The 12,807-nt window shown below is 39.6% G+C and overlaps 1 protein-coding gene and 1 long non-coding RNA gene across 7 annotated transcripts in view; one reads left to right on the forward strand and one right to left on the reverse strand.

Annotated features, from left to right (window-relative positions):
- TATDN1 (TatD DNase domain containing 1) overlaps positions 1-12,807 on the reverse strand; it is a 45,228-nt gene that overhangs the window by 14,079 nt on the left and 18,342 nt on the right. For 3 of the 6 annotated variants that reach the window (XM_047074168.1, XM_047074169.1, XM_047074172.1), the window contains 3 exons: positions 7,854-7,939; positions 7,722-7,762; positions 5,123-5,199 (listed from right to left, as the gene is read on the reverse strand). In XM_047074168.1, coding sequence (XP_046930124.1) covers positions 5,123-5,199; positions 7,722-7,762; positions 7,854-7,939 — 204 coding nt within the window. Of the gene's footprint in view, positions 1-5,122; positions 5,200-7,721; positions 7,763-7,853; positions 7,940-8,554; positions 8,701-12,807 lie in introns of all 6 variants that reach the window. The other 3 variants (XM_047074170.1, XM_047074171.1, XR_006961122.1) reach the window with 3 other exon arrangements.
- Positions 856-3,611, forward strand: LOC124507795 (uncharacterized). Its single transcript, XR_006961123.1, has 2 exons — positions 856-1,008; positions 2,266-3,611. It is a non-coding gene; the product is annotated as an uncharacterized LOC124507795 (long non-coding RNA).

A 12,807-nucleotide genomic window follows, 5' to 3' on the forward strand; every position in this document is an offset into this window, starting at 1 on the left:
ATGTTCCCTGGGCATCTCGGCATTAAGAAAATTTTGCCTGCTGTGTTTCTTACAGGATGTCGAGAATACCATCCAGAGTCTTGACCAGATTCAGGTTGGATTTTTTTCTTCATGTTTTTGGCAAGACCTTCATAGGTGGTGGTATGATCTTCTATTTAGAAGCACATGGTATCTGGTTATATTTTTGTGACATGATGCCCAAAGCTTAGACCTCTTAGTTTACTAGGAGTTGCAGATGTTGATAGAATCCTATCAACCCTTTATTCACTAGAATACTTGTATGAAGAGAAAATTCCTATGTCTACTATTAGGTACCCAATGGTAGTTGGTAGAGGGGAAAAATATGTATCTTCCTGTTGAATGTGTTGATTCCCTAGCTTAGCCCAATGGTGGTATTAACACTGACATTCATTTTTAATCATTAAGGAATTCTTACTTTTATGTTCTTTCTCTTGTTACAGCCAGACTGACAGAATGTTACATTTCAGCCTTTACTATATCAGGTCTCTTTTAAAGTTCTTTTTCCTAAATTGTTTCCTCTGGTGTTAATTTTTCTATTTGGTCTTTTCCCTTCTGTTGAGGCACCTCATTTATCTGGTGGTCCTTAATTATCAGTTTACATTTAAGTAGGCTTGAGTTTCCAGTGTTGTGTTTCCTCTGCTTTTGTGTAAACAGAGGACTGTTTTACTGATAGTTGTGAATGGGGACTCTTTTTAAAAAGTTTACTTATTTTGGTGGGGAGAGGGGCAGAGAGAGAGACGGGGGGAGGGAGGGAGGGAGAGGGAGAGAGAGAGAGAGAATATCTCAAGCAGGCTCCATGCTGTCAACAGAGAGCCCGATGTGGGACTCAATTTCACGAAGCGCAAGATCGTGACCTGAGACAAAAATCAAGAGTTGGACACTCGACTGAGCCACCCAGGTGCCCCTCTGAGTGGGGACTCAATGGAAGCTCCTTGTGGGACACCCAGGACTAGGAATATTGATCTGCAATTTCATCTAAGAGAGAAGGTAAGGAGCTAATGGTTAGGCTATTGCTTCTCTAAATGCTTTCCTCTGGCATCAACATAAGAATTCCAAGTCCTGGCTCTCACAATTTGGTTTGTTCATTTTTCTTGAGAAGAGATTTTTCCCTTTGGTAGAAATGCTTGCTGCTCTTGTACTCTGCGTATAGCAGTAAATATAGGGGTGAGAGCTTTCTCTATAAAGGCCATCAATCACCTCAATTTGGTCCTATTAGTCACTAATTCTAAACCCAAAGCCCTCTCTCTGATTTCTGCCTGCTAAATTTGCTCCCATCTCCTCTGGGGCCCTTTATAAAGTCTAAGCTGGCTTTTCCAGAAACTCTGGCCTTGTTTCTTTGCCCTTATAGATGCCCATACTCCATTTTGAGTATGTAGGGCTTTACTTTAGAATGATTTTAAGAGGAGTGAAAGGGAAATGTGTGTAGTTTGCCATAAATATCAGCCTTTTAATGATATCCTCTAGAAAAAACCAAAATTCTTATTTTCAGCCAACTTAACAGTTGATCAATATGAATATTTCCTAAATATGTTTGATATGGGTACTAAATTTAAAACTTCCAGTTATGAAATTATTTACATAGTTTAAATTTCATGAGATCATATCTTAGTCTTTTCCTACATTAATTCCATGCTTGTAAAAAGTGATCTACATACAGAAATATATACTACCAGAATAAATATTTTTCAGTCAAAACCAATTATTGGATGCAAATTTAAAAAAAAAATCAAAGTCCATTATATCTTTAATAAGGTTTCCCATTTAAGGGAGAGCAGCTGCATATTCTGGAGTCAAATCTGAAACTTCCCCATTTTCTTGGGGGAAAATGTTATAGTTTAATCCTTAGAAATCAAAGACTTTATGTCACAGGTAGTATAGTCAGATTAAATTACCATACCTCAGAGCCTCAGATTAAGACTACAATAAACTGAATTTCAGAACAAGAACAGAAATACTGACTTTGATTAAATGACTAACATTAGTTCTGAGTTAATGGAGGAGGAAAAAATCTTGTCATTAACTTAATGCCAAATCTTTATAAATTCAAGGCCATTTTGAAATCTCTCAGACAGTTCAAGTTAGTGAAATAAAGGTCTTCTACCTTCTCTTAAAAATCATTTCAAAATAAGGAAAAAAAAACCACGAATTTTTTGATGAAACCAGGGGATATTGCTAACCCCTAGTCACAAACTATAAAGCAGAAAGTATATGTTAAAATTATAAATGATCTGTTTATGTGCAAAGTGACTTCAGTGCCATGTGCCTGCAGAGAGAGATACTGAAGACAAGCAAACCAATTCACCCAAGGAAGTTCTAAGAACTGAAGATCCCAGGTACTGAGGCTGGGATAAGGCAGGGGACTGAGTGGGGGTTGTTTTAAAATGTGGGGTACAGAAAAGAGGGGACTCTCAGATTATTTTCCAGCGAACTGACGCAGAGATGACTCCTTCTGCCCCCCACCCTTGGCCTGAGAGAGAGAAGGGAGGAGAGGGTATGTGTAGTCTCTGGAGAAGCTAAATCAGAGCCGGGACAGGAGAACAAGCAGCACAGAGGACTGCAGGGGTGAAAATGGAGACTGAATGCTGACTGGCTGGTGAGTTCCTCTCTCCAACCCCATTCTGTTCCAGAACACAGGTACATTCATGAATCCCCACCCTGTTTTTCCAGCAGAGATCAGAGGATCCCTCTATGAAGAAAAAGAACCCACCGAGAAGATCCCCTGGCGAGGTCAGCTGGCCTGCATGTTGATAGGCTGTCTCCCCACAGAGATTCCAATGAGCTTGTTTCTTAACTTTTTAAATATACAGAGTAAGAATTTCCTGACGTTTGAAGGAAGTCATGACAGAGACTAAAAGAGGAAAAAGGCGCTCAGAGGAAATAAAAGCATTCTCTGGCAAACAGAAAAAAACTCATCATTCATGTCTTTAGAGAGACGAGAAGATGCATCTGCAAATGTACATAGTTCCAGAGAATGGCAGGGGGAAAAAGCTTTCAGAGATTAAAACCAGAAGCTGAAGTTTCATCAAAGAGGTTGAAAAATATTTCTGAAAGTAGGTGGAAAAACTAGAGATGGAAATTAGAGGGGAAAATATTGAGTTCAGATTATGAGCCTGGGAGCTCCAAAGAAAGAGAGAGAGAAAAAGTTTCCCAGGACTGACAAAGATGAGCTTCTAGCCAGAATGGGCCAGCAGCAAGTGCACAAATTATCGGCCACCTCTGTGAAGTCTGGCAATACCAGAGGTAAAGAACTAAAATATTCCACTGGGAGAAAATAGCAGGTCATGGGGTAAGGACTAGGAATCAGAACAGCCGCTGACTTTAAATCTAGAAATGGAGCCCTATAAATTCTCGTGAAAATTATTTCTAGTCCAGAATATTATGCCGAGGAAAAATACCAGGTGGAAGGGTTTTTGGTTTTAACTATCCAGGCAAACTTTCAAGAATAGAATAAATTCATTTTGAAACATGTGTTCCATCAAAACAGCTGAATACATGGGATCTAAACATAAGAGTTCTATCATGGAGCAGACATGGACTCAAAACGAAGCAGAAAGGGTCAGGAACTAATGGAGAGATCATCTAGATAACGAGATTATCTAGACAGGGTCCTCATGCAGAAGAACAGATAAAGGCACTTTACAGTTGTTGGAAAGTGTGAGAAGGCTTCAAGTGTTGAAGAAAACCAAGTAAAGAGAAAGGAAGAAAGCTGCCCCAGGAAAATAAAAAAAGTGGTATATCTTGTGGTTCAGCAGTCAACAGTATTTACACAGACATCAATGAAAATACTGAATACGCATATAACCAAAAACTCTGCAATAGCCACACTGTGACGGCTGTGGAGGAAATAATGCAGGTGGCAGGGCAGTCCCGGATGGAAGAACTAAGATGCTCATCTCCTTAATGAAAACAGACAAAGGGAATGAATTAAGAGACAACATCACATACATAATATTTAGATATATGGTGATAAAGAGCAAAGTGGGGGGTGGGGGGGTGCCTGGGTGGCTCGGTTGAGCGTCTGACTTTGGCTCAGGTCATGATCTCACGGTTCCTGAGTTCGAGCCCCGCGTCGGGCTCTGTGCTGACAGCTCGGAGCCTGGAGCCTGTTTCGGATTCTGTGTCTCCCTCTCTCTCTGCTCACACTCTGCCTCTCAAAAATAGATTAAAAAAAAATTAAAAAAAAAAAAGAGCAAAGCGGGGGTCTCTGGAAAAGCTGACTCAGAAAGCATGGTGTAGAGACTGTATCAATAAGTTTTTTAGAACTACTATTTAGTCCATTATTCATGCATGCCTTTTCACAGTGGTTTATTAGTTAAATCATTAAAATATAGAAGCAGCATTGAGGACATATAAATAAGTCTGAACTCCATAGCCAATAATTTCATGATTCTATTTTCCTGAGGATATTTTAGCAAAAACTCATGTAATCAGAAGTGTGGTCATTTTAAAGGAATGAAACACTGAAGAGGGAAAGCCAGGGACCCAGCAGCGCTAGCTGACTATGTTGGGTTTATGAGGCTTGGTATGCTGACCAGCAGAAAGGCTGAGTGTGGAGCCAGAGAACACTGGTTCTCACACTAGGAGTACTTTATGCCGTGTCCTTAGCTTCTGTGAGTTTCCTGGCCTATAGAGATACATAAAATGAGGTCATAGTAGGGCTCTCCCCACATCAGACATCACTTGCATGCACAATGCTGCGAACACATCTACTTTAAAGTGATAAAATGACCTAAGTATAAAAGGCATCGCCAGAGAAAGCTAGCTGCTGATCTCAATACAAAATTGTTGTGCATGATTGTAATACAGGGTTAGTAGTTTATAACCTTTAACTTTTTTTTTTTTTAACTTAAGTAGGCTCTATGCCCAACACGGGGTTTGAACTCACCACCCCAAGATCGAGAGTCGCATGCTCCACCCACCAAGTAAGCCAGGCATGCCTATAACTTGCAGGAGTAATGTAGTTTAATTTCTTGTATAATTACTGAAATTCACAAGCCAAGATCCAGGTGATAAATACATTTAAATAAAAAATTTAAATCTTTATCAGCAATTCACTGTAAAACAGGAATCTAATTAATATAAAACAAACTTAAGGACCTACCAACCATTAAATCCTATATAGAGATCCAAGTCCATCAAGGCAGCTGCTGCTTCCTTGGTACCATCAAATGAATGCACCTAGAACATACAGGTGTAATTTTACTTAATAATCGCTCTTTCTTTAAAAATCCTAAATAACATTAATGAGACTTCCTAAGGAAAAGTATAGGTGCATAGGGGTTTGTTTTTGTTTTTTGGATCAGAGCGTTTCAGATGTGGTGGCCCCTACAATTTTTATTTTCAATTCGAATCTCACAGTTATAATGGGTCACCATCTCCAAAGAGGTGAGGCACGAGGGACGTGGCTGCCCAGACTCTCTCTGTGGCCGTGCTGATGGCTCTGCAGTACCTTCGGGAATGGGGAATGGACGTGGGAGCCACACTCTTAGGCAAAAGCATGAAGACAAGTTAGAAACGTGACAAAACCATGTAAAATAAATCTTAAAATGTTGAGTTTTTATTATGTTAGAGGATACTTTTTTCTAGAAAATGACTTTTAGAAGAAATTTTAAGCAGATCTAGAAAGAGTTGTGAGAATGTAACTACAAAACTGAACTGTGAGACGGTAAGAATCAGCTCAGTAGGCAAAAAGGAAGAAGATGGTGGTGTTCTTCTTCAAAGATGTAAGGAAGAAAGCACAGTCTTTCATACTTTGGATACATCTGTGTAACCTAAACAATAAGTTACACTTTAAATACACCAACAAGTAATGTCATTAATCTGTTACTACAGCATCCAGAGTCAGAATCCACTATGGATAACATGTTTCTGAAAAATAAAACTGCATTACACGGCTGCCCAAAAGGGTTTATTCTCCTCTCAGCATCTCTAGCTGACTAGAAAATATATCCTCCGTTAACATCAAAGTAATTTTAAATAGAACTCCTCATAAACCATTGCAGAAAATTCGTTTTTTTTTTATTTGGCAATCTTTTTTTTAAAGCTTTTATTCTTAAGTAATCTCTACACTCAATGTGGGGCTTGAACTTAAAACCGCAAGATCAAGAGTTGCACGTTCTACTGACAGAGCCAGCCAGGCGCCCCTTGACAATCTCTTTTTTTGATAAAATCAAACATTTAGGTTTGGATTTGCTAAGTAACTTCTTATTTAGAAATGAAGCAAATGGGCAAAGAGGTAGAGCCATTAATCCCCCCATTAATGAAAGCCTCTAAGCCTCTCTCAGTTCCCAAGTACAGTTCCTAAAGGATAAATTAGAGTCAGTAAACTATAGATAAAAACGTGTGCAGTAATATCAACAGCAACATAGAAAACATTATCACCAGCAGTACACGACATGAAGCAGAGGCTAAAAACCTGAGAGAATACAGATGAAGCTATCAAAGCAGCATATGTGGGCAAACAGTAAGTGCTCAGTGCCATTTCCTCTTTCTTTAGTTGGTGTAGTATAATTGATTTTATATACCTGGGTAACAGCCTTTTTGCCGGAGACGAGTGAATCTCCTAAAATCACAGGTGAAAATTTGTACATCTGAGCATTTTTTGGAGGCAGATTTTCCAAAGAGCCCATGATCCAAAAAAGATTTAAGGAACACTGCTATGGATACCTGAACTAAGTGGTGGGCAGATAATGTTTATGGAAACTGTCTCAAGACTAGTGGTTGAAATGACCACACAGAAGTGTTTACAGAGTACAAGCAGATTCCAGAAAGGAGTCTCTAATCAGAGTGCTAAGTGAATACAGTTGACAAATTAAGAAGGCAAACCTGAGATGAATATTAAAATATTAAAAGATATTAAGATTAGTTTATATTTTGCTCAGAATTTAAATTGAAGAACACTGAAGAATGCTGATGGAAGAGGCAGAGAAAAAGAATTGTCACCCATGCTATTAAAATATAGGAGTAGGGGCGCCTGGGTGGCGCAGTCGGTTAAGCGTCCGACTTCAGCCAGGTCACAATCTCACAGTCCGTGAGTTCGAGCCCCGCGTCGGGCTCTGGGCTGATGGCTCAGAGCCTGGAGCCTGTTTCCGATGCTGTGTCTCCCTCTCTCTCTGCCCCTCCCCCGTTCATGCTCTGTATCTCTCTGTCCCAAAAATAAATAAACGTTGAAAAAAAAATTAAAAAAAAAAATAAATAAAATATAGGAGTAAATTCATGGGGTTTTCTTGTGAGCCAGATTCTTTATCATTCTTGTACTTTGGACAAAATAAATGTAATTAAATCGGTGTGATTTAGGTCTGTATTACATCTGGCCCATAGATTTAATAGTAAATTTATGTACCTCAACAAGAGAGGGAAGAAGCTTAATAACTTTACTGCTGATATCTGAATTCCTTTAGAAGCCGACAGGAGTAACAAAGAAGCTTCTGTGCATCCTTTATTAAAAACAACTCTTGGGGCACCTGGGTGGCTCAGTCGGTTAAGCGTCCGACTTCAGCTCAGGTCATGATCTCACGGTCCGTGAGTTCAAGCCCCGCATCGGGCTCTGTGCTGACCGCTCAGAGCCTGGAGCCTGTTTCGGATTCTGTGTCTCCCTCTCTCTCTGACCCTCCCCCGTTTATGCTCTGTCTCTGTCTCAAAAATAAATAAATGTTAAAAAAAATTTAAAAAAACAAACAAAAAAAAACTCTTCTACTTACCACTCCACCTACACACCGATCTCTGTTTCTTTTCATTATGTCTGTAAATTAAAAACAAACAATTTTTGGCAAATACTTTGGTAATTGCTGCAAAATTCTTTAATTCTAAAGCAGATTTTAGCTCTAACTCACCCAGAAATTCAGCATGTGAGTTCCGACAGTGAAGAAACATTGGTAATTTTGTTTGTTCTGCCAGTTCAAACTGTTTTTCAAAATATCTGCATAATGCCAAAAAATTTTCGTTAATTTTATTTTAGCATGAGAAAAATAATTTTTTTAAAGGACTTTTATTATCTAGGAGATTACAGGACAGAAGTAGTGAACTCAGATGTTTAAAATACAGCTGGCTTAGCCAGAGGCATTGATAATTATCACATACATCTTCCTGAAAGGGATACTTCATTTTCTGGGATTACAAAATCATTTTCAAAAAATGTCTGTTAGTGGAGACCCTGGGTGGCTCAGTTGGTTAAGCATCCGGCTTCCGCCCAGGTCACGATCTCACGGTTTGTGAGTTCGAGCCCTGCATCAGGCTCTCTGCTGTCAGCACAAGGCCTGCTTCGGATCCTCTATCCCCCCAACCCCCCCCCTCTCTGTCTGCCCCTTTCCCACTCACGTGCTTTCTCTCTCTCAAAAATGATAAATAAAAAATTTTTTTAACGTGTTAGCTTTCCATTATAACTTCTAGGTAAATTAGACAGCACTTTATTGATCACTAGAAATAAAGAGCTATAACGTTTAAGTCTACAGTGATGGGAGCTGTTCCCTCAGGTATACTTTTAACTAGCTTTTCCACCAAACCCCAGCAAATGAAGCAGACACCCTCCCATCACCTGTGGGACCCCTTCCCTGCAGCATGTGTTGGTGGTGAATATACCACCAGCCTCTTGCCTGGAGAGCGGGCTGAGCACCATCAGTGGGAATCCATTCGCTCCAGCAAAAGGCCAGGCAAAGCTTTATACTCCGTGTTTTCCATGTGCTGTTATACAAGAAATTATTACCACTAAACACAAGGATTTATTAAATAAATATACACAAAAAAACTAAAACACTGTTTTTCAAAGATCTGAAAATTACATGATAAAATGGCAGCCCTAAATGTTTGAAGAGTACTTTAGAAAAAGGTTTTTCAAGTACCACATACCATTATCTCATTTGATCCACAAAATAACCCTAGAATAGGACAGGAGCTGGTGTCAGTGGATTTAGGACTTCATCCAAGATCACAGAACACAGTGTGATCAGAACTTCAGTCTCTAAGTCCAGGTCCGGCCAAAATGACCCAAGTTGTATTCAAAGAAGCCTTTTTTCCTGGTTCTATAGCATAAGAGCGAGATATAATGCGGTGGGCTGTCCTATGTTTTCTCACTCAGCACAGTGCTCACTAGTTCTCATTAACGGTCATGCAGTTAAAATAAAACCCAGGAATTACAGATAATAAGTGTCTTATTTCCTACAGGAGTTTACCTCTTCTAGGCGCCTTGATTTTAGGGAATAATTTCCTTGTGTTTCACTTAAATCTCGTTTGCTATATTTTCCGCTGTCTTGTCTCCTTGAAGTGTAAGGACAACCATTTTCCTGAAGTATCCCTTTGTACTCTTGAAAATGCTCAATTTCTTTTCATTTTTTTTTTGAAGTTTATTGATTTATCTTTGAGAGAGGGAGGGAGGAAGGGAGGAAGAAGGAGAGAGGGGGACAGAGAGTGGGGAGAGGGAGAATGAATGAATCCTAAGCAGGCTCTGCACTGTCAGCACAGAGCCTGACATAGGGCTTGAACTCGTGAAGCATGAGATCATGACCTGAGCCGAAACCAAGAGTTGGACGCTTAACTGACTGAGCCACCCAGGTGCCCTGAAAATGCTAAATTTTAAAATTAGAAATAGAAATGTACTTCTTAGTTTTCATAAATGTGGTGTTGTCTTTATTACCCAATGTTTAGGTTTTTATTTACTTATTTTAAGTGTATATTTATTTTGAGGGGGAGAGAAAGAGAGCAAGCAGGGGAGGGGCAGAGAGAAAGGGAGACAGAGAATCCCAAGCAGGCTTTGCACCATCAGCGCAGAGCCCGTTGTGGGGCTTGAACTTTCAAACTGTGAGATCATGACCTGAGCCGAAAGCAAGATTTGGATGCTTAACTGACTGAGCTACCCAAGTGCTCCCACTGTGTTCAGCTTTTTAAATCACCTTTTTAGATTCTGCTGGGCTAGAAAAAGCAAAAATAATTTAACAAAGTGCTAAAATTTCACAGGGTAGGAAACAGAAATGAAATCTTAAAAGTCACTGTTTCCATAATGTTTAAAGTAATACAAGTGTCAGCAATTAAGTGTGCTCCAGTCATTATATAAACTTGACCATGTATCTGGCTTCTGGCTACACACCACATACCCTTTGTGTTCACCACTCTACATGGATCGTTTCTTTCACACAAAACTCCATGTACAAAGCCACACAACCAAACCACAGATTTAGAGAATCTAATGATCACCTTGGGAATAAGCCTATCACAAAACAGGCAAAAGTACAAATTATGAAAATAATAGATGCTCAAGCAGGGTGCCTACAGAATTTTGCATAATATGAGAAAAGAAAGGTCCATGCGTTCAAACTAGGTAGGTGTCTTAAGGAGGCCAATTATTCCTAATGACATATATTGAGAATAGCTGGTGCTTGACATTAAACTATTGTCTGTAAAGGAAAAAAAAGCCACAGTAACTAAAAATAGCATAAGTTACAGGTCAGGAACTGGCACCTTTCAAGAGACATCTCTGCTTTTATTATTTCTTTCTTAGCTCATATATGAAAACCGCTGTTTACTTTTGTTAGATTTGCTCATTTTAGTGAAACTGTAATTGCTTCTAATTGTAATACTGCTTCTTACATTTTAGGGTCAACAATCAAGTACAGGTCAGCTTCACCTTGGAAAGGTCAGCTTCAGAATAGCGGCTGTTAGTAATCACGACTGAGGCAACTCCAGAGCACCCAAAGCATTACCACAGTGTACCTTAACCCATGGTGGCGATCCCTCCTCTGGACTGGCTGATGGCAAGGACAGCCTCAATCTCTCCTCTCTGAGGTCCCCTAAATCCCCAAACGATTTTTTTTAAATCCTGTCTGATGTAGAATTTCTTTTTTGCACAGTGTTAATATTTTAAAGCCCCAAGAAAAATCCCAAAGCAAATTCTTCCCACTCAAGTGAACCAAGCTCTAAACTTACAACAAGAAAAGAGAATATGGCCTGTGGCAGAGAAACTGAAAATGCAGGGAATGCTTAAAGGGTAACCCTTCCAGGATGGAATCAGCCTTTCCCTTGTTTTCTTTTTAAAAAATACTTTCCAAAAACCCCAAAGAAAAAGAACAGCCAGTATTTTCTTTAGGATGAAAATATTTCTAAGAATAACACAACTGCCACAATTTATTGAACACTTACTTTGTGCCAGGCATGTTACTCTGGGCCTTACATACCAAATGTTAAGAAAAGTAGGTGGAACGATGAAGAAATTGAGATTTACAAAGAGACATACAGCCACCAATGGCAGTTGTGATTCCAACCCAAAGCTGTTGATTCCAAAGATAACTACTTTCAAACACCATTATAAACTGTCTTTACTTACCATTATTTCTCAGACACTATTTTTTAGACATCGTGTCTACCGCACATTAGTTTTGTCTTGCCTAGTAATCTATCACACCATTTTCTATTTTTCTCTTCTCATAGATCTTTTTCCTGACTGCATTTTTACACAAAAAACAAAAACAAGTCATACACTGGTTAAGTCTCCAGGATGGTATCAAATAACAGCTCAAAATCTAAATTCTTCCGAGAAAAGAGCCAACAGTAAAAGCTGAATTCTAAGCTTTATATCCATGCCGCTCTACAGGAATCAAAAAGGACCCCTCCTCCTCATTAAAAACTCAGTGAACATTTCCCGAGTACCTACCACGTACCGAGAGTACTGTGCATGGCACCATGGGAACTACAACATGAGTGAAGACTTGGCACCTGCCTCGGCAGAGCCCAGAGGCTAGTCTGTGTGGGCGGGAAGGGGTAACGGGCTGCAGCGCACCCACCGCGGGGAGCACTGAAACTGGCACAGCCGCTGTGAGCAGAGCAGAGCCTGTGAGCAGAGCAGAGCCGGAGCCATGGGAGCACAGGTGGAAGGCGGGGCATTTCTTTCGGTAGCAACGGTCCACACAGGATAACTGCTAGTGTGGTTTTTTACTACGTCATTTGAGGTTTTAAAATTTTTAAAAATCTCAGATTGAACTGCCCATCTCTTCAAAATTTATACCAGACTTCAGTCTGTCCTTAGCTTTATCTACTCTGGAAGAGGCCTCACTCACATCTCCTCACCTTATTGGCAAAGGCTTCCCTGACTCCCCCGGAAAGTCCTTCTGCCCTACTGCCCTACACCTTTTTGATAGCATTTTCCAGCCTATGTTAATTATTTACGTCTTCTCTTATCTATAAAGGCACAGAACCAAGCCTATCTTTCCTTGTATCATACTGAGGAGGCACTTGGTAATCATTTACTGAACGAATGGAGTTCAGACTCCCTAGTACAGATTAATACCTGGGCACTTGGCATCTACGTTCAAGCCTAAACCATATCCTGCTATGTACATACTATTTTAATTATGAAAGGATTTACTCTAATGTTTAATTATCTTGATCATTAATACACTGTTTCTGAAATGTAACAAAATGCTCAAGTCTTAAATTAAGTCTATTTTTCTTTTTAGCCAGTAACACTATCCACCAGTGTGCTTTATAGGAGCTCCAATTAAAAGGTATAGGCAGTGGGTTGTAGGAAGTCTGCATGGCTTGTGAGCTTTGGAGTTTTCTCAGAAGCCACCATTCTCCATGTGGCTCCTATGAAAGGATTCTTATATTCTAAGTTGACAATATCCAATGCCCAGCAAGAGTAAAATAAGTTTTTCTAGCTTTGGTGATTGATCCTATAATTTCTTTTTAATATCCCTTGCCCGTAAATCGTGTCCCCCACAACTGAATTTAAATCATCTCATTGGAATGATGCATGCATGAATACATTCGTGAAAAAAAGAACAACAAAAGTCTCTATCATGT

The sequence above is a fragment of the Lynx rufus genome, unplaced genomic scaffold (genome assembly GCF_022079265.1).
Source record: "Lynx rufus isolate CCGP_SWC_20201006 ecotype Redwood Valley unplaced genomic scaffold, mLynRuf1.p SCAF_12, whole genome shotgun sequence".
NCBI classification, from domain to species: Eukaryota; Metazoa; Chordata; class Mammalia; order Carnivora; family Felidae; genus Lynx; species Lynx rufus.